This window comes from Sinohyriopsis cumingii, chromosome 5 (genome assembly GCF_028554795.1).
Source record: "Sinohyriopsis cumingii isolate HCF-2022 chromosome 5, ASM2855479v2, whole genome shotgun sequence".
Taxonomy (NCBI): domain Eukaryota; kingdom Metazoa; phylum Mollusca; class Bivalvia; order Unionida; family Unionidae; genus Sinohyriopsis; species Sinohyriopsis cumingii.
The window spans coordinates 58,884,961-58,911,182 of NC_142965.1; the positions used below are offsets into that span (position 1 = coordinate 58,884,961).

General features: G+C 33.9%; 1 protein-coding gene across 1 annotated transcript in view; it reads left to right on the plus strand.

The window, feature by feature from the left end:
* Positions 1-2,037: 2,037 nt before the first annotated feature.
* LOC149799248 (growth hormone-regulated TBC protein 1-A-like) overlaps positions 2,038-26,222 on the plus strand; it is a 76,223-nt gene continuing 52,038 nt past the window's right edge. Inside the window, exons 1-3 of the mRNA XM_089958528.1 lie at positions 2,038-2,148; positions 10,468-10,622; positions 23,525-23,571. Of these exons, the coding sequence (XP_089814654.1) occupies positions 2,126-2,148; positions 10,468-10,622; positions 23,525-23,571 (225 nt within the window). The 5' untranslated portion in view covers positions 2,038-2,125. The remainder of the gene's footprint in view (positions 2,149-10,467; positions 10,623-23,524; positions 23,572-26,222) is intronic.

Below are 26,222 nucleotides of genomic sequence, written 5' to 3' on the forward strand. Positions count from 1 at the left end.
TGGGTCCACCGATGTAAATGTTTGCTTTGTATATGCGGGGATTATTGAAGCATATAAAACCCTTTATCCCAAGCAAACATATTAACGGTGGTATCATTGGTTGATTTATTCAAGCGTTTTGAGTAAGGTTTTAGGAACCTGTGCAAGTTATTCTATGTTAACCAAACTGGAGTTCACTGAACTATTTATTGTCTGTTTTTTTTTTTTTTTTTTTTTTTGTTGACATACATGCTACATTTGGCTCTGAATTCAACTGTCTCTTTCTCTGTCTGTCTGTCTGTCTCTTAATTCAACTCTCTCTCTCTCTCTCTACGGTTCGTAAAATTTAAAAAATAATTAAATTATCAAAGGTACACAATGAAGATTTGAAAATTTAAGAGGAACATCCAGTATTAAAATCTAAAGGAATCGAATGTTCCGAATATATTTCTGATCGTCCATTGTACTGATCTGCCAACAGTCCTTTCGTATCGTAATGGCATTGTCCAAAATTCCTTTGAACAATTCACAGTAGTCCCAAAATAACAATTTTGTGCCATGAACACTTTGCAATTCCAACGAATAATCCAATCAAATGTCTCCTCTCAAATCACATATAAACATTAAATAAATCTACAGACTGATATTAACTCATGAATATATGAAATAACAATCCAAAATAGGAATCATTTGCCCTGTTCTCTCTTAATATACACCTCCAAGAGTCCTGTACGACAATATGTCGTAATATATTCCACGTCGCAGACCTTACTACTCAATACAACATTTCACAATCAGGACCGCGGACAGGATTTGTGGGCCCAATGAAAAATTCTCCAGCAGGCCCCTGTGAATTACATATTGTAATGGTGGTGGGCCCCATGACCGTTGCGGGAACCCAGAATTTTGTCCTAGTTGTCCTATCCTGTCCGCGGTCTTGCTCAAAATACCTATTCACGTGACCAGTACCCATCCATCTGACTTTAACTAGCCAACCATAAACAACTCCAGACTCGACAACATGATTATTATTAGAAACTTTACAATATCTGTTTATAGATCCTATGCAATCTACAATCACTCTTAGTATCTTAAAATATAAGCTATACCCGTGTACAAAACTATGTAATAGTTTCATTAGAAATCACTACAATATACAGTTATGAACAATATATATATATATATATATATATATATATATATATATATATATATATATATATATATATATATATATATATATATATATATATATACATGTATGTATGTATGATGACTGTTAGACATATTTTATCATTTAAACCCTCCTTCGAAATGTATTAAAAATTTGTTATTCTGTAAAATCAAGAAGAATTTTATTTTATTAGCACTTCCCTAAAATTACAAAAGGTTACAAAAGGCGACAATAACCGTTTATGAATCTGCAATTTTCACATTTTAATTCCATTAAGACAGAGAATCACGATGAATTCTCATATGAAAGTGGTTTACTTTGAATTTGTTCACTTTTGATTTTCTAGAATACTTGCGCCTCATCGTGCATCCTAGAGAGAGAGAGAGAGAGTATGCAGCGAAACTAATTTGTCAGAGATATGAATATTAATCGTATGGCTATTTCTTTAAATTTGTTATATATCTTGCATAGCCGACATTAAGACCGAAAAATGTATTTCCCTTTACGGCTACCAATCAATGGGAGTGGGGTGGTAACTTCTATACCGATCTTGCTTGAGAATTCGTCAATGCAGGAATTTTATTAAATTGTCAGCAAGCCTAAAATAATAACTTTTTGTTTTCATTTGATTGTATACATGTATCATGGGTAGCTACGGGTGTTTTGGCGCAGTATTGAGGTGTTTTGTGAGTAGTCTTGGGGTCTTTAATCGGACCGATATCTTTGATAATAGTATTCGGTATTCCCCTCGAGCATATCATTTAAAAATACTTATCCGGGATATAACTTAACACATGAAAAATGACTACTAACATAATACTCGTTGTTGAGTAGACGATTGAATGCGTCTTATTTCCAATAGAAGTTTCTTGGATAACCTGATGTATAACGGAGGGCGTTTTGGGTAGCGACTGTCAGTATTATTGATTAAAGCTACACAGATCGGAATGCTAAGCGGATCATTGAGGAAGGATGACTACAAATACTCTTAGAAGGTAAATATAGGGATAGAGAGTTCTGTTATTCGATTGTACTCATTTATAACGGAGGTTTAGGGCGAAAACACAAGTGGCTGACGAAAGCTACTGTAAATGTTGAAAAGAAAAATAGCCTAAAAAAAAAATTAAAAAAAATTATTTGAAGTGACAAAAGTTCCTCAGATTACTGACGTGGTCCGTTCTGACACTGGACCTGTCTAACATCATCAGCTTAAGTTGCATAAGAGACAAGGTAGGTAAATTCTAAGTATTCGCTCCAACACCCGAACATAGTCCTACAACGTTAGATGCCTCCTTGATATCTGTGATGTTTTGTTTTTTTTTTTAATTTTTTTTTTTAGATGATTTAAAATCACATTTATCAAGCGAGGCGTCTTGTCATTTTGGGGTACACCCGGTCCTCGATCTCAGGCTGATATGCTTGTCCAAGAAGGCACCCAGCGATAATCCAAAGTTTCTGTTTCGCCTGATATATTTTCCTTATCATTGAAACATCGTTGACATCTCTATGTTGAACTAAGCTGAAGTTGCAGACAAGAAACGTAAGAACTGCGCGAGTTTCGTCTGCTCCAACGAAGTTATGATAACCTACGATTTCTGGGATGTACTGAACTGCACAAAAATTGCTATTATAAGAGATTGCAATACACGCCATTTCGATTTTGACAATATAAAGTAAATAATGAGCCTGCTAAATTTAGTTTATTCAATTACTAAAAGATATAAGTAAAAACTTTTGATCCCCCTTTAATCAGACCCTCAAACCTGTGTTGATACTGATGGACCTGTTCATTAAAATGTGCAATTTTCTTGCTTGAATTCTTTATGGAACACCTTTACACACAGTTTACACACTGGTATTTTGTAACAGCCATATCTAGCATGAAATTCAACATGGTCACAGGACTTAGGCTTGTTTTTCTGCACATAGATTTATAAGTCACCAAACATAGGATTTGATATGGAAATTTTCTGTATATATAACCATAAGGACCCTTCAACTGATGATAGCTCAAGAGCCCAAGAAATGTCAGTGTCTAAAATGTACACAGTGTTATGTTGCAGACAGGTTTGTCTGCATCCTGTTCCTCTATTTTATGAATTGGTCATATCAGATCCCCAAATAGTCAGTGTCATCACAGATTTGGGGGTCTGATTTAACCACAAAAAGACAATCAGTACCAAAACAGATTTGGGGGTCTAATTTACAGGACTGCTATGTTAAGTGTGTCACAAAATTATTCTTCACTCAAGAGGTAGCAATATTTTTTACTGACAGACTTAAAATTAAGTGGATATTTGCAAATACATATGTAATTTTTTCATGGAACGAGATTCCAAGAGTGGATTCAAGTGAATGTAAATATAAACATACTTTGCATCTACCACTGTTCTCAAATTAATGAAGGTAGGTGTGTTAGATTTGCTGTAATGACAAATTTTAGGCAAGAATAACTTTTTTGAGTCTGGCAAAAGTTGCATGATTCTTATATTTTAGGGTCTTTAATTTCAGTTTGGTGCAGTGTTGAAAAGTCAATGATGGCTTGATGATTATAAAAATGTACTGATAATAAAATTAATCAGAGATTATGGCTGGCTGCCTTCTTGAACAGGAACACTAGTCTGAGATCCAGGGGCAGGTGTGAAAGGGAATGCATGGAATTTGGTTACCTTGTCTCTTGTATTGTATGATAGACAGGGTCCAGTGTCAAAATGGATCATAAGAGTGATTTGAGGAACTTTTGTTACTTGGTATGATTTTCTTTTCATTCAGGCTATTTATTTATTTTTTCAGTATCTAGCTTGCATCAGCCAGCTGTAGGGTTGATGATATTTATTGTTGAGGAAAAGTAAATAAAATGTACTGTCAAGGACCAGTTGTCACAGTGTACCTCTTGTCTTCATGGGGCTAATATCTTACAACCAGACACAAATTTGTGCTTATATATACCTTTAAAAGATCATTCTATGATGTAGTTTAAAGGTATGCACAATTAGTACACATTATTGTCCATTCACAATTGATGTAAATATCAATAATACAGAATTTGCTATCCCTAACTATCAAATATTTTGTCTTGATAGAGATATGGAAGTTTATTCAGAAGGTATACCCCAGCAACAGGACAGAGGTTTGTTTTATGGCTATAGAAAGTTTACCTCTTAGAGAATATTGTAAGACTAGAAAAAGCTGAAATTGTATGGTGTACTATTTTGCCGTCTCCACAATTATGTTCATTGAATTAGCATACAGACCAGAACATGACTAGTTGAATATAGTTAGCATAATTTTAGTCCATTTCATGTGTGATTGATAACATAATTCTTGTTGGTGACTTTAATTTCATGGACATAGAGTGGAACGGACAATTTATCAATTGCCACTTTTAAGTTGCTACCCCACTTCATCAATCCACAATTGAAATGTGTTAATACAACTAAAAATCAGCTGAATACAGTCATTCATTTGGCAAAATAAACAAGAAATATATGCACACAAGCTAAATTTGTAATGTGCCTTGTAATTAGGCAGGTAAACCAGGTAGATGTGCTTGTATTATGGTGATAATTACAATAGGTGAAGCAAAAAATGATCATTTGCCAGTATTGGAGAAAAATTGGGCTCCTTGAAATAATGAAAGTTGAACTGTTTTTTGCATGCTTTGGTGATTTAATGGCACTTTTAGACACATTAAGGCCCATCAGTACAGGTTTGGGGCAATTTTTTAAACACATTAAGGCCCATCAGTACAGGTTTGGGGCAATTTTTAAACACATCAAGGCTCATCAGTACAGGTTTGGGGCATTTTTTAAACGTATTAAGGTCCATCAGTACAGGTTTAGGGCATTTTGTAAACACATTAAAGCTCATCAGTACAGGTTTGGGGCATTTTTGTCAGACAGCAGTAACTATGAAAATCATTTGATAATTTGATTTTGTTTTCTTTGTCAGATCTTAACCAGATTTGTTAAGTTTCATCTTGAAATCAAAGTGCTTTCCTTATTATGTGTCATTACCATGTAATAATTTAAATAAACAGCATCCTCATTTACTTTTTTCTTTTCTATGAATTAGCCATAGACTCAAAGTACATGTAGTTGCATCTGTGATGTAAACTGGACAAAAATGAAAAGATTGCTGTTTATGGAGAAAATAAAATTTGCTGAAAAAAATAATAGGTTGTAAAGAAAGTGTTTAAAAATGAAGATGCCTTGATGGTTGAATGTTCAACATGTAGAGTATTTCACTTGATTGAGTATGAAGTATTTTCTCCATCTCTTCCAGTAATGGGGTCTTTATGAATTTATGAAATTCTTACTTGCTTAATACTTCATCATAATTTTCTATGTAGATTTATTTCTTTGAAAAGCTGAAGTAATTTCCTGTTAGTTTTTACCACACATAAAAAAAACACAAGAAACAACGAAATAGAATACTTTTAAGTTTTGACAAGTTGAAAACAAACTTTTCTTTAAAGATTAAAATGGTGCTACGTTTTCTTGTATAATTGTTTTTGTACTTACCTTGTTAACTGCCCATACTGCATCAACCTGTTAACTGCCCACACTGCAACAACCTGTTAACTGCCTACACTGCATCAACCTGTTAACTGACAACATTGCATCAATGTGTTAACTGCCAACATTGCATCACTTCTGTTAACTGCCCACATTGTATTAACCTGTTAACTGCCCACACTGCATCAACCTGTTTAACTGCCCACACTGCATCAACCTGTTAACTGCATCACTCCTGGTTTCAGATCTTAAGACAATGACCCTTCTGTCATCTATAGCATCTAATTATATAGTATTTGTAATTGTATCTGACCATCACCAATTTGAGTTTGGCTGTCTTCTATGGCATCTGATTATATAGCACTTGTAATTGTATCTGACCATCACCAATTTGAGTTTGGCTGTCTTCTATGGCATCTAATTATATAGTACTTGTAATTGTATCTAACTATCACCAATTTGAGTTTGGCTGTCTTCTATGGCATCTGATTATATAGTACTTGTAATTTGTATCTGATCAAACTGATAGTTCTGTAATTTTGGTACAGCTGGAGATTGACTTTTTTGGGGAGTGTTTTAATCAGTGACTGGGTCCATTGTGTTGGCCATTCACCTGTCTGCCAGATCTTGTTGCAGATTTTTGTTAGTAGCTCTTTCACTAATTCCCCCCATTCTTGGTAAGTTCAGCTGGGTTGTTGTCTGCTCCAGCTGCCTTCCCATTCTTCAGTGCTCTTATTGCCGACTCCACCTCTTCTTTGAAAATGGGGAAGTCATCATCATTTGAGGAGTTTGGAACTTCAAGCACCGCTGGGTCTCCTGTGGACTGATGGTTGTAGAGTTCTTTGCAATACTCAGTCCACCTTTCTGCAATGTCACTTGCTTCTGTGAGGCATTTTCCATTTTTGTCTTGAATGGTACTGACTCTTGGTTGTTTCTGTCTGGTGAGGTCTTTCACAATTTGGAATGCCTTTTTGCTGTTATTCTTTATCAGACTGCTCTCTATTTCTGTGCACTTTTGTTCAATCCAATCTTCTTTTGCTTTCTTCAAGTTTTTTCTGATATTCTTGTTTATTTCTCAGTACTCCATTGCCCCTGTGTTCTGTATGAAAAGTACTCGCAACACCAACAAGACATCTATCATGTGTTCATAGATTTCAAAAAGGCCTTTGACAGAGTGTGGCATGAGGGGATTGGGGGCCACAATGAAGAAGTATAACATGGGTCAAAAGTTAACCAATACCATCAAGCAGCTGTATGCCAAGGCTACCAGTGCAGTAATCGCCCAAAGTTCTGTGGTGGACTGGTTCCAGACAACAGTGGGAGTGTGTCAAGGATGTCTCCTGTCACCCACACTTTTCAACATCTACTTAGAGCGCATCATGAGCGAATCCCTGGAAATCCACTGTGGGACAGTCAGCATTGGAGGGTGTAACATCACCAACCTCCGCTTTGCAGATGACATTGATGGGCTGGCAGGCAGTGAAGACGAGCTTGCCACCTTAGTGAAGAACCTGGATGAAACATCTTCCAGATTTGACATGGAGATAAGTGCTGAGAAGACAAAGCTGATGACAAATAGTGGCAAACAAATCTCAGCCAAGATTAAAGTCAGAGGACATGAGCTGGAAACAGTGAGCCAATTCAAATATCTTGGTTCCATAATCACTGAAGAGGGATCAAGAGCAGAAGTTTTGTCAAGAGCAGCACAAACAATGGCAGCTATGTCAAAGCTAAGACCCATCTGGAGAGACAAGAATATCTGTCTGAAAACTAAAATCAGACTATTGCGAGCTCTAGTCATCTCAGTCTTTTTGTACTCATCTGAGGCCTGGACCCTGACAGCAGAATTACAATGAAGAATCCAGTCACTTGAAATGAGATTCTACAGAACCATCCTTGGCATCTCTTACATGGACCACATCACAAATGAAGAAATGCGTAACACCATCACGCGCAAAGTAGGCCAATCCACAACAGTCCTACAGGGCATCATCCAGGGTGGCAGAAGGAGAGGTAGACAAAGAAAAAAGTGGACTGACAACATCACAGAATGGACCAGGAAAAGTTTTGCAGAGACACAGGCATTGGCATATGATCGAGACAAGTGGAGGGAACTGGTCAGATGTTCAGCAGCACAGTGCCTTGACGACCACACTAGGTCATGAGACTGATGATGATGATGATGATGAATTTGTATCTGACCATCACCAATTTGAGTTAGGCTGTCTTCTATGGCATCTGTTTATATAGTACTTGTATTTGTGTCTGACTCACCAATTTGTGTTAGGCTGTCTTTTATGGCATGTGATTATATAGTACTTGTAATTGTATCCGACAATCACCAATTTGAGTTAGGCTGTCTTCTATGGCATCTGTTTATATAGTACTTGTATTTGTGTCTGACTCACCAATTTGTGTTAGGCTGTCTTTTATGGCATGTGATTATATAGTACTTGTAATTGTATCTGACCATCACCAATTCGAGTTAGGTTGCCTTCTATGGAATCCAATTATATAGTATTTGTAATTGTATCTGACCATCACCAGTTTGAGTTTGGATGTCTTCTATGGCATCTGATTATATAGTACTTGTAATTTGTATTTGACCATCACCAGTTTGTGTTAGGCTGTCTTATATGGCATTTGATTATATAGTAATTGTAATTGTATTTGACCATCACGAGTTTGAGTTAGGCTGTTTCCTAAGGCATCTGATTATATAGTACTTGTAATAATATCCAACCATCCCCAGTTTGAGTTAGGCTGTTTCCTATGGCATCTGATTATATAGTACTTGTAATTTGTATTTGACCATCACCAGTTTGAGTTAGGCTGTCTTATATGGCATCTGATTATATAGTAATTGTAATCGTTTCTAACCGTCACATGTCTGAGTTAGGCTGTCTTATATGGCATCTGACTATATAGTATTTTTAATTGTATTTAACGATCACCAATATGAGTTAGGCTGTCTTCTTTGGCATCTGATTATATTGTACTTGTAATAATATCCAACCATCCCCAGTTTGAGTTAGGCTGTTTCCTATGGCATCAGATTATATATTACTTGTAATTGTATCCAACCATCACCAGTTTGAGTTGGATGTTTCTTGTGGCATCTGACTATATAGTACTTTTAATTGTATTTGACCATCACCATTCTGAGTTAGGCTGTCTTCTATGGCATCAGATTATATAGTACTTGTAACTGTATCTGACCATCACTAATTTGATTTAGGCTGTCTTCTATGGCATCTGATTATATAGTACTTGTAATTGTAAAAACTTATATAAATACCATAGCACCTGAAGTAACTAAATTTATCCCTATAATATAACTCCAAACAGCACAATATACACCTAACGGTTTAACAGCCCAGCTTCTACTGAAATTAACTTTCCAAAACAGAGGTTATATGGTCTTGTAAAACGTAAACAAGGTGTCACATTATCATCTTCTGGAAGCTTATAGAAAGCAAGTACCTGTTATAGGTCACATACAGCCAGTGTGACTCTGATGGAAACCATTCATTTTATTCTAAGAAATAAAAAATTAAAAAATTCTTTACATCTTAAGCATAAAGTCCTATCATGACCTCGAAAACAACCAATCATTTAAAAAAAAAATAGAACTTGTTTATGATGGTTGTTACAAATTCTGAAACAATGTCAAGATTTAGATCAACACCTGGTGTTTTTTTAAACTAACAGTCAAGGTCAAACTATTTTCTGAAAAAAGTATCATCTCTAGTGAATAAATTTACATTACAATATCATGTAATGAAAAATAAAAAAAATTAAAACTGACAAACAATTAAATTGAAATAAATATATATTAAATCAGATTCAAGCAAATCAAATATACATTATGTCATGACAGATTATATTACTGTGGTACAACAAAAGATTTGCTGGCACATCTCTACAACATCACAGATCACTAAAGGAACATTAATACATTTAAAGTTTTTTTTTTAACACCACTGGAATTTAATTAGAACTTTATTCATTAGGACTAGTGATTGAACATTTTGGACTATTTAGGATTTAAATCACAATACTGTAAGTTCTTTGAAATTTTCAATTTGTATTGTAGGGAAATAAATTATTTGTTAAATTGTACAAAACTTTGCTCTGTTCTGTTACTTAGTTTAAGACCAAAGAGTTGTATTAGGTGTAAAGGTAATTTAAAGCTATAGACCAACCCAAACTAAATAAAAATGTAAATGATATATAATTCCAAAGGAATTCTTGTTACATTTATGCTTTTTTAGATACTCGTGCATTAACTTGCAAGCACGCATAATTTTAGATGCATCTGTTGATCATCCCACAAAAGCATTATTTACAGAACTCGAATAGTTCACAATATATGACAAGATAGCTTTTCACAAAGCAGTTTTTTAATATAAATGTCTACATGGAACTGCAACAGAGTATCTTCAGGACTTATTTAGAAGTTTTTCAACGCAATACCAGTTGAGATCAATATCACATGGAAACCTTCTATTACCAAAACCAAGAACAGAGCAATTTAAAAAGAGCTTCCAATACTCTGGTACAGTTCTGTGGTATTTAAGAAGAGATATCATGAGCATGTATGTTGCTTCTAATAGATAATGGAATTTAGTATTTTAATACTAAACATTATTTAAACAGTAATTATTGCTATCTTCATATAATGTGCATTGTTATGCTCTTCTTAAGAGGGCCTCAAGGGAGAATAGTCATTTACTAATGAGTCACCCTCTATAAATAAAGCATTATTATTGTTATTATTTTTATTATACCTTTCAGCAATATTGATGGCTATGGCTTCCAAAGACCAGAGGGTTTTGACTTTGATTCCTATGAAGAATTTATGTCCAGCTACGTGACCATTCTGGCCAGGAGGTCTGCTAGATGGACATCCATCGTCAGAAGCAAAGGAACAGTGTCCAAATCCGCTAAAGGTTTTTTTGTGGTTACAATTACAATATAGTCTCCAAAATCAAATTGTCAAAATATTAATTTTTTTTTGTTTTACTTGATAGTCAGAAAATATTCTTATTGTTATTTATTACTACAGAAAAACCTCCTTTGAGAGACCACCTATTCTACCAACATAAAGTAGTCTCTCAAGTCAAGTGGTTTCTCACAACATGATTTTGCAAAGGACCAGTTTTTATGGTTAAAACTCAACACTGCTTAAGAAGGAAAAATATCCACAATCACTATGTATGTATTGATTTTTGTTATCGATAGATATTGTTACATATTAGTACCAGTATTGCTAGTCCGAGTTTCCTCTGATCCTTGCCACCCCATTTTTTATATTTGGATGTTTATGTTGGGGCGTGATTATTGGACCTCTAATGTCATTGACATGTAGGTTGCGAGATTTGTGTAGTCATGTGACTTGGAATGCAAATGGCAAATTCCAGGTCAAATTTCTTCACCGCTGTAGTTGCATCTGGTCTCTCAGTGGATTAAAGATATTACAAATGCTATATTCACTATTTCTGAAAAAATGAATCATATTCCTATCAATTTCATGCAGGTATATCTCAATGAATGGTCATTTTAGTTTGCTAGGCCGGCTAGTTAGCAGCCACCCTATGCTGACACCAAATGGTGTCAGCAAAATTCCAACTTTTTGATAGGCAATGGACTTGGACCCTACACCCCAACATAAATGTCCAGATATCAGAAATGGGGTGGCAAGGGTCAGAGGAAACTCAGACTACAGTATTGCATGCATTCATATGAAAATAATTTTATATAGCAGTAAAAGTATACATACAAAACATACACATTTATATTTGAAGATCACATGTGCATTTATTAGCATGCAAATTAATATAAATGATGAAGACACAGACCTTTTTCACCTGAAGCATGATTGAATAAATCCCAAGAGAAATAATGTACTCAACCATTGCATTCAGCCCCTCTAAAAAGATTTCTCATTATGACTTAAGTGTTGTGCATGTTTTCACAAACAATAAAGAATAAAACAATGTTTTGAACTGGCTATGTGTGTCTGTGACAATTCCCTTTCAATAAAGAAAGGTTAACCTCGGCATGTATTCTGATGACTTTCACACTACTGTGGCAGTTGGTGACATGTTCTTTTATCTGTTTCATTTTACATTCTATAACAAATGACACTATATGTACTTGCTTGACCTGTCAAATTTAGGAAACCAATAGCCAGATACTTTTTTAACATTCTTTTCTTGATAAAAGTTTTTACCTTTAAGGATTATGTCAAGATCAGTGGTGTTTAAATCTATTTTTTAATGAGCGGTCATTTATAGTAGTATGGAAATGTATATTTTGCCAGAAAATTGTGGTCATTGTCATGTTCTGCAGGAGGTCAATCACACCTGCATTTATATAATTGACAGGTGCTAGCTCGTAGTGCATGTTGATGAAGACAGGCTTAACTGTAGATAAATAAATGTAACAGCAAAAAAGTTCGAACAAAACATTAAGGACTTTCCTTAGCTCTTTTATGTCCGAAATGAGGGTGTCATGATGTCCAGCAGTCAAGTAAGAGAGCAGTCATTAGCATGCACTGTACACTGAGAAAGCATAACTGTATTCGTCTAAAATCATGTCGTTAGATCTGCAGAACAAAAAAAATAATAAAGTATCAAATTATTCTTCACCATGATAGATGTAACATTTGTGTCCAAAAGTTTATAATATAAAATTGGATATAATTTATCCCAGTCTCACAAGTTTCTGACCATGTTTGACTTTGTAAGAAAAGTACAGCTAAATGATGATACATGTCGTTCAATGATTGTGTCAATTGAATTTCCTACATAACTATGGGAATTTTAAAAATAAGCTTGATGACAATGTTATATCTCAGATTCTTTTGAAATACTGGCAGCAACAGGAAATATAACCTACATCAAGCAGTGTTTATTTTAGGACATCTGTATGCTATCCGTTTACAATAGCCTGATGTCATAACAAAGCAGATGCTGTTTTGTTTAATTGACATATGAGAGGGAAGTATGTCTACTTTATTGCCACAGCTGCATCTGTGTAAACAACCATTTATGTACAGAATTTGAACTGTAAAGATGGAAAATAGTACAATTAATTATAAATTGGTGAATGAGTTCAATATATTATGTATACTGTGATTCAAATTAATTCAGAAACAGTTCAGGTGTCACAGCTGATTGTTAAGAATTCTTCTGGATAATATCCATTGACATGTGCTCATTAGATTTTGACATTAATTAAAAAAAGTTTAGATTGTATGTTAGAAATTTCATAACAGTAATTTTTTATTAAAATTATGAAGAGAGTTGACCGGTGCAGTCAGATATGAGTAAAAACATCCTGTTGAGGGCATGTTGGATAACTCCAGTGTAACATGTACCCAATTGTCCCCATTCTGTGGAGTGATAAAGTTAAGTGGGTTTGATATCAAATTTCTTCAAAAAGCTATGTCAATAGCAATGACTTATTTGTATGAATAAAACAAAATTGGAGAAAAATAATGACCCATCATACAATAATTTTGTTAGATGAAGCAATGACTTTTCATGATTCCAAAATATCAAATGAGAAAGAAAAATCTTTTCATGGATGTTGTTGTTGTCATACGGTTTAATGCCATTTTTCTGCACAAGATAGGCTATACATGGCGGCCAGTATAAATGGTGGAGGAAGAAATGGGGAAAACCCCTGAAAGAACCACTGACCCACGAGAAGCTGCTGACAGGCTTCCTCACCTTTTCATGGATGTAACAAAGGAAATGAAAATTTAAATTGCCTAAATTAAGAATATTAACCCAGTAAACAATCTTCTCAAGTTGATGATAATTTGTTTGCAGTGTCCTGTAATTATGCTTTATAATCCATATTGAAAGTACAAAAATGGCATCTTGTTACGTTTCCAACCAATTGATGCTTACAGGTTTCATATAGTGATATTAATGTGCAATATAGTAATTAATATTGGTTCCATTGTATCTCTGTTATCATGTAATCACAACATAAGTTGGATATTTTCAATGATGTTAGAATATTATAAGACCAAGAATTACATTACATTTTGTGTCTGAATTAAAATAATTGCACGGGGCCTATGACAGACTATCTCCACTTATATATATGGAAATAAATTGCCCCATGTCAGTTATTTTAAAATTATTTAACATGGGCAACTTAAAATAAGTATGAGATGTTTGGAAAACCTTATATGAAATGTGACACTTATTTTTGAACTTATCAGAGCTGTACAGATTAGATTACCTGTCATTGAGGAATAATCCAGTGTTAAGACTCTGTGTTTTTAAAAGTAAAGAAAAGAGTGAAAACCAACAAGTTTTGTAAATTTCAACAAATTTATTTCTCTAGAATACAAAGTGAAAATTTAAATAGAACTTACAGTAGTGCAAATTAAATCCAAAATAGTCCTGAAAGATTTATCACAAGTTCAAAATGTATCAAGTTCATATTGAATTCCAGTGTTATTCCAAAAAGTTCCAGTATTTAATGTGCTGATGTGCATGTAGTCTTGAATATGCTAATGTGAATGTGGTCTGTGGTGTTGTGATGTGTGCTAACAGTCTTTTGCTGTATCACAATAACATAATCCAAAAATGTTCTTGTCTGAAATCACTATAATTTCAAATTAATATTCCAGTCCTAGAATAAGTCTTTTGCTGTATCACAATAACATAATCCAAAAAAGTTCTTGTCTGAAATAACTGTAATTTTAAATTAATATTCCAGTCCTAGGATATTATAGATGAGCACTTTGTATTTCTAGTGAATAATAATGGGAAAAATAATTCTGCCCAAAATGAAATATACAGCAGTAAGACTGAGTCTACTTCAGATGTAAGAATGGGTAATTTACTCAAGTAAATAACTTTATATAAAAGCCTAAGACACCACAGTGGAACCAGAATGAGGGTCAAAAGTTAATTTCTAGAATATTCCAACTTGTCAACAAGATAAGGTCTATTACTAACATTATAATGAAGAACTTGGGAAACATCAGGTGGACTAGGTTATTGCATGGGAGAATTCGCTGTCCATGACTCAGATTAAGATAAACAAGTTTACATTAATAATGATCTGAATATCTAATCCAGAATTATAGAGAAATATTAACTATGTATTATTTGTTTGCAAAATAAAAGTTACTAGTCAAGTACACAGTGAACATGATTTTGGACAAAGTCAAGTCCAAAATATCATTATGCATAACATAATCATGGAGAAAAAAGCTAACAAGCAGTATATATTAAATATACATAACTCCAGTGTCTTGGTTGGGCAAGGGACTTACAGAGCAACTATTTAGTTTGGGGCAAGTATATTCTTGTCAGATGTGGAAATTGAGCATGTTTGATTTTAAAAGTAATGGATTCATTCATTGCTCATCAAGAATGCTTGTTGACAGTACTTTTCCCTCATTCAGGGAGGAACTATGAGGAAATGGATAAAACATTATGTTGAGTATTACTTTTCTGTGAACTGACATGACTTCTCTTGAAGAGGTAGCCATTGTTTCCAACTGGATTTAAACTAGGCATGGTAAGCAACCTCCCAAACTAGCTTACACTATGGTCAAAAGTATGCCTTATTTTATATAAAATTATACCATAGTCAAGAGTATGCATTATTTTATATAAAATTATACCATGGTCAAAAAGTATGCCTTATTTCATATAAAATTATACCATGATCAAAAGTATGCCTTATTTTATATAAAATTATACCATGATCAAAAGTATGCCTTATTTTATATAAAATTATACCATGATCAAAAGTATGCCTTATTTTATATAAAATTATACCATGATCAAAAGTATGCCTTATTTCATATAAAATTATACCATGATCAAAAGTATGCCTTATTTCATATAAAATTATACTGTGGTCAAAAGTATGCCTTATTTTATATAAAATTATACCATGATCAAAAGTATGCCTTATTTCATATAAAATTATAATGTGGTCAAAAGTATGACTTATTTTATATAAAATTATACCATGATCAAAAGTATGCCTTATTTCATATAAAATTATACCATGATCAAAAGTATGTCTTATTTCATATAAAATTATACCATGGTCAAGAGTATGCCTTATTTTATATAAAATTATACCATGATCAAAAGTATGCCTTATTTTATATAAAATTATACTATGGTCAAAAGTATGCCTTATTTCATATAAAATTATACTATGATCAAAAGTATGCCTTATTTCATATAAAATTATACCACAGTCAAAAGTATGCCTTATTTTATATAAAATTATACCATGATCAAAAGTATGCCTTATTTTATATAAAATTATACCATGATCAAAAGTATGCCTTATTTTATATAAAATTATACCATGGTCAAAAGTATGCCTTATTTCATATAAAATTATACCATGATCAAAAGTATGCCTTATTTTATATAAAATTATACCATGATCAAAAGTATGCCTTATTTTATATAAAATTATACCATGATCAAAAGTATGCCTTATTTCATATAAAATTATACCACAATCAAAAGTATGCCTTATTTTATATAAAATTATACCATGATCAAAAAAGTATGCCTTATTTCATATAAAATTATACTATGGTCAAAAGTATGCCTTATTTTAAATAAAATATTTGTTGTTACAATAGAGAGAGACAGAAAAGAAGCACTTCAAATTCAGTACGTGCAGCATGATACTGGTAAACACAAGAAAGACTCAGAAAGAGCGTGACACCCAAGATAAAGACATCATGCAAAAGCAAAGGACATGCCTTTATGTCTTTCTAAAAGTGGCTAAGAAACACTAGCGTCACAAACTCTCAAGGGATTATAAATTATCTCAACCTTTAGTTTTACTTCCAAGGGTTTATGAATGCTTGACATTTATTGTCATACTAACTCTTTGGTCTATGAGAAACAGGTGATAATTTTGTCTGATCCATGTTTATTACAGTCATATTCCTTTCGAAGGTAACAATTTCAATTGCACTGCCTCCTTAGTTATGTTGGGTTTTGTGGAATAAGTGTGCATGATATAGTATAGCTTTGGCAGAGCTCTCTGTAAGTAGATTTATTACATCCTACAACATCAGATGTTAGGTTTGGACTCCCCATTGTTGTAAGGCTGTGTATTCTGTGGACTAGCAATACATAACCATGGATACTCAGTTTTCTGAAACTTAATGTTCTTGAGAAAGTATTTTTAACTAGAAAAACACCATAGGTGGAAAGAAAAGTGGTCAGATTAATAGAAATGCAGCATTTTTATGTTTAGAAAGTGAAAATTACAAAGAATTGAAACAAAACCTGAAGATAGTCAAATTGAATGATAGTCAATAAGATTTCATAAATGTTAAAGCGGTATAAATTTATTTGGAATGTGAAGACCTTATGTCCACTTATTGACTCCCAGTTTTCTCACTTTAAGTTTTTACATCTGGATCTCCATTTTCCGAAGACTGCAGATCAAAGTTTTTCATTTCAAATGGCTACAGAGAGCTTTGTCTCTATTGTATGCACCATAAATATTTGTACATAAACACTTAAAACATTTTATGTATCAGTCTGTACCACTGCAGGGAAAGATGTGCTTCTTTGCAAAGATTACTGAGATCAAGGCATGAAACCCTCTCAGTTCATACTGTACCACTATCATAAATAATACCATAAAATCTGTCATAATGGACACCTCCATGCTTGGGACACATATAACAATGGGATAAAATTAAGAAGCCATTTTTATAATTATCTTCCAATTTTATTAAATGTATTTAAAGGACAAACCTTAAGTGTCCTTTCTTTGACTTCATCAACAGGTTTAATGCATGGCAAAACTCCTGTTTTCTTAATGGAAAAACAGTTGTTGCTGAAGTTCGTTTATTCAGTGAGTATAAAAAATACAATTGTATTATAAAGTTAGTCACATTATTGATCTGTACCTAGGCATGATGCATTGTTCATTGGCCAGGTATGTCAAGAATCTTAAATAACCATGGCTTCCATATCATTTACCATCTGTTGCTGGATTTGTTTTGATTTATTTTCAGTTGCAATCCAAGCTGTATTACAGCTGTACAAGTACATGTCAGGTGTGATGGAGTTTGATATACATGGTCAAAATAAGAATTAATTTTTACACTGTATATTTTGGGTGTAATGGAGTTCATTATATTTATGGCTAAAAATGTTTTTTGGTTGAGTAGTTTTTATACAGAGCAGAAGAAGTCTCAATGGCTGAATCTTCAGATTTTGTATCCAGATAGTAACAGCAATGTATTTAATGTTTTGTGTGTGGGATCTGAATACAGAAAACTTAGTTCAGATTAATTATTTTTGTTGAAATATTAACATTTACGTGAGAAAGAGAGATTCTCATATCACAGTCATAATTAAGACTGTTTTGTGGTAAAATAGCAAAGTATGTTAACCATAAAATTTTAGTGAAATATATAGTATAATCAAATGTGGATATATCAGCGAGGAGTTTTTCTCTGTTGCTGTTCTGTTCTAGGGGTTAACGCCATTTTTCAGCACAAGATAGGCTATACATGGTGGCCAGTATAACTGGTGGAGGAAGAACCCTGGAAAACCCAGGGAAGAACCACCGACCCATGAGAAGCTACTGGCAGGCTTTCCCATGTACCCACGCTAGCCGAGCCTTGGACTCGAACCCACGCAGACAGAGGTGAGATGGCAGTGATCCGGAATGGTGAGCGCTTTAGACCACTCGGCCACTCGGGGTCCTCTGAGTTTTTCTCTAAAAGGATATAACAAATACACATGGGACTGTCCACAAGTATATAGTATAATCAAACGTGTATATAGCAAAAAAATTTGTTGGTGCTCTTTACTAATGTGTGCATTTTGAACATTCCTTTGTGTACTGGAACAGGCAGAGTTACTGTAATTTATGACATTTCAGGCCCATTTAGCCAGTCTATGTCAATATTTAATTTCATCAGCTACCTGCTTCAGACAGAACATTGTTTTGCACATAGTGATTAAACATAAAATATCAGTCTAATTTGTTGGCATCCGTTAGTCTCAAGAGATGATGGAACTGCACCCATGAGAGATGTCCCGGTTTGTGGTTGTGCAGCATCTGCTGTGGCTATGTAGTTCAACGTGGGAGTGGCAGTCCTTGCTGCACTTGAAAGATGTATCTGGTGTTGGTTGGAGCTGCTTCTTCTTCCTCTGTGATCGTCTTTCATCAGCTAGCAAGTGTAAATTGTCCTCTCTGCCTTTCAGATTGATCTGTCTAGAGTGAGCTCTTCCCAGGTGTTGACATCAATGTCGAGGGCTTTCATGTCATGCTTGCAGACATCCTTGAAGCGGAGATGTGACCGTCCAATTGACCTTTTGCCAGAGGCAAGTTCTGAATAAAGAATGTCTTTGGGGATCCATCCATCATCCATCTGTCGTACATGGCCCAGCCATCTGATGCAACATTGGCGGAGGAGTGTGACCATGCTGGGAATCTTGGCATGCTCGAGCACCTTGTTGTTTGTTACTCGATCGCTCCAGGTGATCCAGAGTATGCATCGGAGGCATCGCATGTGAAAGGCACTCAGTCTTTTCTGTTGTGAGGCGTACAGAGTCCAGGTTTCACTGGTGTACATGAAGAGTTCAGGTTTCACTGGTGTACATGAGAGCGCTTAGCACTCAGGCATGGTACACAGTGATCTTAGTGTTCAGGGTCAGCATACTGTTGTTCCACACTCTCTGCGACAACCTAGAGAGAGTTGTTGATGGCTTTCCGATCCGCTTGTTGAGTTCAGCATCGAGCGAGAGGTTGTTGGTGATGGTAGAGCTGAAGTACATGAATTGACTGACCACCTCAAGTTTGTATTTGTCGATGATGATGCTTGTTTTGCTAATAGTGATTAAACATAAAATATCAGTCTAATTAGGTGGAAGATATGTAAGTGTATTTTGGCTTGCTCTACATTGTGAGAAAGAAAAAAAACCTTTGCTTTCTGCACCTTTAGTCATATTCAGAATGTATGATGATGAGATGTAACTTCATGAAAAGTACCCTGATTATAATTTTTGTAGGTGAGCAAGATACTTTTCAATACTGTAATATTATTCTGTAATGTATGTTGAGAAGAAGCATTTGACAAATTTCAACCTTTAAAACATACATTTATTTTTCCTGAAAGGGTATCATTGTTGCTGTTGGGAGTAAAATTGGCAACTAAGCAAGAAAGCTGGCACAGAACAGTACAAGTCTTAAGATCTTATCATCTTAGAAATTAAATCAAGTAACTGCTCCAGTGGTTTAAGTGGTTAGAGCATCCATCTCAGATGCAGGAAGTTGCGGGCTCAAACCCTGGCCGAGTCATGCCAGAGACTTATAAAAATGGTACTAGCAGCTGCCTCACTTGGCACTCAGCATTAAGAGGTTAGGATTAGGACTGGTCGATCATGTGTCTTGATTATGTGACTTGGTGGGACATGATGCTACATGTCTGCACATAATGCTCCAGTGCTAGACATCACTATAAACTGCCATACTGCGGACATCATAGCAATATGACTAAAAGTGTTACAGCTGTGTTAAAAATGTAACACACACACACACACACACACACACACACACACTTAAAGTTTCAGCCACCAAATTCTGTTTGTTTTAAAATGAGTCTGCACTGGAAAATTCAAAATGTGTTATACATATTCAAGTAATAAATCAATTGTCAAGCTGTAGATTTAAAACACATGCTGGGGAAGCTTAATAGATGTGAAATTAATAAACAATGAATTTGAATCCAAAATCAATTTAATATTATTAAAGTTTCAATGTATTTTTTGCTATTAAATAAAAATGGGTCCTTTTCAGAGGGACATTCACTGTATATGTTTGTGTATAAGTTCAATTGCAAGCTGCACAGTCCCAGATCTGCCATTGCATAATATGCTGGCAGATATGGGTCAATGTAGTTTGTTCTGATCAGTCATTAGAAGGACCAACATAGACCCTGATCTGCTGGCACAGTATGTGTTGGAGATTAAGGTCCATGTTGTTGCAGTTGGAGTAGGTATATTAGGTAGAATTAGATCCTTTTAGTAATGGACACATCCTTTGAGTGTGGCTGGTTGGATGGTTTTAATGACACTTTCAATACAATATTGGCTATTTCATGCTGATAAAATGGGAGCTTAGTGCTGTTCCATAGGGAACACAGAGTTCACCTGTGCTGGACTGGGTGGGTATTGAAACTGGGACTTCTGAATTACAAGTCCAGTGCACTACCAACTTAACTATTGCTGGTCCCTGTTTTGCATCCTTTATGTATGGGTTAAATATGAAAGAAAAATTGGGAAAAGGTGTTCTTATAACAGGTGTTCTTAATGAGCAAGTGTCTTTTAGTGTGTTTTGTGTGCATATGTCAGTTATATTTAGGTGTCATTTCTGAATGTGTGTCCTTTTTTGGATGTGTCCTTTCAGAGGAAGTATCCTTTAAATGGAACTGTCCACTTGGAAGATGTGTCCTTTATCTGGAAGTATCCATTCAGAACATGTCCATTGTATGTATTTATCTCACACAAGAAAGCATCCTTTATATGGAGGGGTCCACCAATACAGGTTTCACAACCTCAGTATTAGATTAGAAACATATTAAATTGATATTGACTGGAATGGTTGTAGGTTCACTGTTTCCCCCCTCCCACCAGCACCACAAAATGGACATGTGGAAAAAGAAGATAATGTAAAAATCTTTTGCTTCATGGAGAAATCTAATACAATGATTGTATATAGATTTTCACTGCATGCTAGCTTACTTTTTATCTTCCAAGGACACTCAAGAGTCAGCCATTCTAGGTTGGCTTGGGTGAGTATTAAACATGTGGCTCTTGGATTACAACACTGACACTTGTATGCATATAATTGTTGTTGTGGGGTTTAATGCCATATTTCAGCATACGATAGGCTATGCATGGCGGCCAGTATTAATGGTGGAGGAAGAACCTGGGAAGAACCATTGACCCACGAGAAGCTACTGGCAAGCTTTCTCACATACCCATGTTAGCTGAATCCTAGACTCGAACCCACGCAGACAGAGGTGAGATGGCAGTGATCCGTAACGGAGAGCACTTTAGACCACTCGGCCACTTGGGACCCCCATATCCATATAATAATCTAGAATATAAAATGTATGAAGAAATGGGTTAAAGTTGTGTGGACATTTTTGTTTTTGCTTTTGTGAAAACCTTTTTTTTTTCTTTCCATACAACAAAGCAAGTTGAAAATTACTAGTTGAAAATGTATGTTTCATCACTTATTAGGAGTTTGTGTAAGTGTTTGATATTTGATGAGCATGTGTATTAAGATTTGAATAATTACTACTATACACCAAGTACAGGAATGTATATTAAAATATATAGTGATGATTATACACTAAATACATGAATGTCTATGAAGTAGTATATATCGACTATTATACTCCAAACGCAGAACTGTTTGTTAAGAAATAAATAGAGAGAATTATATGAATTAGATGAAAGTATATTAAGATTTGAATAGTGACTATTATATACCAAGTACAGGAATGTTTATTAATATTTATATAGTGACTGTTATGCACCAAATACAGGATTGTGTATTAAATAGTATATAGTGAGTATTTTATAAAGTCATTGTACAGAAAATGTGATTGATCCAAAGGTCATGATAATTCTGCTGATCTAACAGTTGACATAATCAGTAAGTTGATGTATACATTACTGTTAGTATTCATCTGTATACATTACTGTTAGTACTCATCTGTATACATTACTGTTAGTACTCATCTGTATACATTACTGTTAGTACTCATCTGTATATATTACTGTTAGTACTCACCTGTATACATTAATGTTAGTACTCACCTGTATACATTACTGTTAGTACTCATCTGCATACATATTGTTAGTACTCATTTGCATACACTATTGCTAGTACTCATTTGCACATATTTCTCTTAGTATTCATCTGCATACATTATTGTTACTAATATGCTTACACTACTGTTAGTATTAATTTGCATACATTACTGTCAATACTTATTTGCATACATACTGTTAGTACTTATTTGCATTCATTACTGTAATACTTATTTGCATACATTACTGTTAGTACTCATCAGCATATATTACTGTTAGTACTCATTTGCATAAATTAATATTAGTACTCATTTGCATATATTATTGTTAGTACACATTTGCATAAATTACTGTTAGTACTAATCTACATACTTTACTGTCAGTACTCATTTGCAAACATACTGTTAGTACTTATTTGCATATAGTATTGTTAGTACTCATTTGCATATATTACTGTTAGTACTAATCTACATACTTTACTGTTAGTGCTCATTTGCATATAATACTATTAGTGCTTATTTGCATATAATACTGTTAGTGCTCGTGCATATAGTATTGTTAGTACTCATTTGCATATATTACTGCTAGTACTCATTTGCATAAATTACTGTTAGTACTAATCTACACACTTTACTGTTAGTACTCATTTGCAAACATTGCTCTTAGTACTCATCTCTCACCTTATGAACAAGACCCACATTTATAAAGATCCTGAATTCGACATGTAGACTTATATTTTGATAGCTTACAAGAAGTAGTCTAATTGAAATTGACGATATTTCATAGTACTAGTTCATTTAGAGACAAACGCATATATAATTTAATTTGTAATAAATTAATAAATACAAGAACTACATGTATGGTATATGTAATTTTAAGTTTGAGTACTCCAGTTGAGTTTCATGATTATGGGGCCGTGTTATGGAAAACTTTTAAATTTGTGAATGAGGTTTGGTTGATATTAACTGACTATTTTTACTTTTCAGTCAAGAGGTTTTGTAGGAAAGGCATTCCAGCAGAACATAGACCAATGGTAAACTGCATTCTTCTTGTATTTTGAAGTGTCCTTTGATTTTTTTAATGTGCTTTTCATCTTGCATTTGTCATTTTTCTGCAAAATCCAGACTAATCAGACTAATACAGCCATAAACTATTTTACCTTTATGGCCTTCATTTTTTATGCTTTTCATGGTTTTGTGAAATATTCAATTTTAATTAGTACAAGTACTTATATACCAGTGTATATCCTAGGGGGGTAAGACTGAGAGTCCAAATAAAAACTTGATGTCGGAAATGGGGGTGGGGGTCAGGGGAAACGTTTAGGGCTCAAGAATGTTCAGAATTTTTTTATCTCCTAATTTTTTTTCAGCTGAACACGGTAAATTATAATTTAAATTACATTGTCCCCCTCTCTCTCTGTCAGTCTGAAAATTACAAATCAGCAAACATGCACAATAATCAAAACAAATGCATTGTCCAGTTAGAGTTTATTCATTCATTTTCCTTTTAGTTGATAATTTCATTTTTAACAGTCTCTTTTATCCTTTTGTATTATAATTATTTGCCAATACATTACATATATTATATATAAGCCAATACATTACATATAACATATATAAGCCAATACATTACATATAACATATATAAGCCAATACATTACATATAACATATATACCACCATGTCGGCCAATTCTGTGAGTCAGGTAATTCTGCGCAACGATACGTCATTTCTGTAAACATTGAATGACGTATTATTTTGTTTAAAAATCCATTTTGTACCAAGAAAGGAAGATCATACTTTAATTAAGAAAAGTGATATTCATAAAGTGTACAAAAATATCCCACATTTAGACTCGAAATTCACATGAAAATATGATTTCTAAATGACAACGTGAAGATCCACTCCATGACCTTCTTGAACCTGTAACCCAGAAAATCTGATTTACTATGCATCTTTTAGAATCATACAAATAAATACATTATATAAAAGATGGAATTCAAGTTTCCAATTTTGCAAGAAGTTGTCTCACATGTACAAAATTGTCTGCTACCTAACGTATCAACTTGCCGCTAGAACATAAATTCTCAAGAAATTCCCCGGCATATAGTCTGTTTCTAAATTCTGTAGTAATTTTTCCCCATAAACAAGACATTGTAAACACATTGCATCCTATTCATTGTTGTTTTTCTTCCACATAATAGCTTATTTTTTTTATAAAATGTTGAAGTTTACTAAATTTTTTTACAAGATCGGTTTAGTTTGCCTAATATCACTTGCCATTTATTGGCATTTTTACATTGAATTTTGTAAAACTAATTATAAACCTGACCTAATTACTCAACTGAACTGCTGTCAGAAACTGTCTAAAGTAATGTATTTCATTTCTAAAGCCCAATTGATAAACATTACATCTTTTCAAAGCTGTACGCAGAATAGGCCGACATATTGCAAGTCAGGAAAACACGAGGGTGTTATCCCCTGTGTCCAAAATTAATATTATTTTGAATGGAATATTCTGGTGACAAATGCCTCTTTTCAAATGGTAAACATTGCTTTATTTTATTTTTGTCAGTCGGTTGAATTTGGTATGCATTTTGCTTCAGTATTGGAGACAGAAACCTTACGTGCGAAGAAATACTCAACAGCATTGTAAGCCAATACATTACATATAACATATATAAGCCAACACATTATATATAACATATATAAGCCAATACATTACATATAACATATATAAGCCAACACATTATATATAACATATATAAGCCAATACATTACATATAACATATAGAAGCCAATACATTACATGTAACATATATAAGCCAATAAAAAAGCCAAATAAATCTTTGTAACCAAATTACAACTTATTTACTGCCAATGTCATGAAATTTGTACTTTGATCGGTTTTATTTTACTTCTTCAAAGATCATATTTATCCAAAAGTCCTCGAGTGTAATGGTTTATAATGCTGCATTTAAACTTCGAAGAGTTTTCTTCTTATTGTAGCACAGCTACAAACCAGCAAATTACATGTAAACAATTACAAACACTACACCTCTCAGACATGCATCTCTGTTGCACAAATATATGTAAAAGGAAACACTGTATACATGTACTGTTAATCAGATCTGTCCTTCACAGCCAACTCAAGAAAAAAATAAAGTAAGATCTTAAGAAAATTGGCTGCTTATGGCAGGCTTTTTTTGTTTAAAAATGTAATTTTAGGTAACCTGAGAATATAGTTGTCTAAGACAGGTAGTTGTTTAATTGAGGCAACCTTTATGACAGTATTGACTGCATGTGGATTTGTCTCTCATTCGTCTATGACATTTATGACAAAGAAATTTTCCATAAGGTATTTACATGTGTGGTTTGTAGAAATAGCAACATTTGTAAAAGAATGTACATGCCACAAATAAAGATGAATTCATTGTATATGAAGGTTCAGAAATGCTCAGGCATACTCTTTTGCTATTGCTCATTGTCATGAGCATTTCATTGAGGGAGAAAAGTAATCAATCCTCTTGGTGATCACAACTAGCTTCATATAGATGCATGCTGGGATACTGGATGAGTCTATTTTGAGAAGAGGTTAATACCTATTTTCAGAAGGGGTGAATACCTTGGAAATGAATCATTTGCTAAACTGTTGGTTACAGATACAGTAGAACTTTGATTATCTC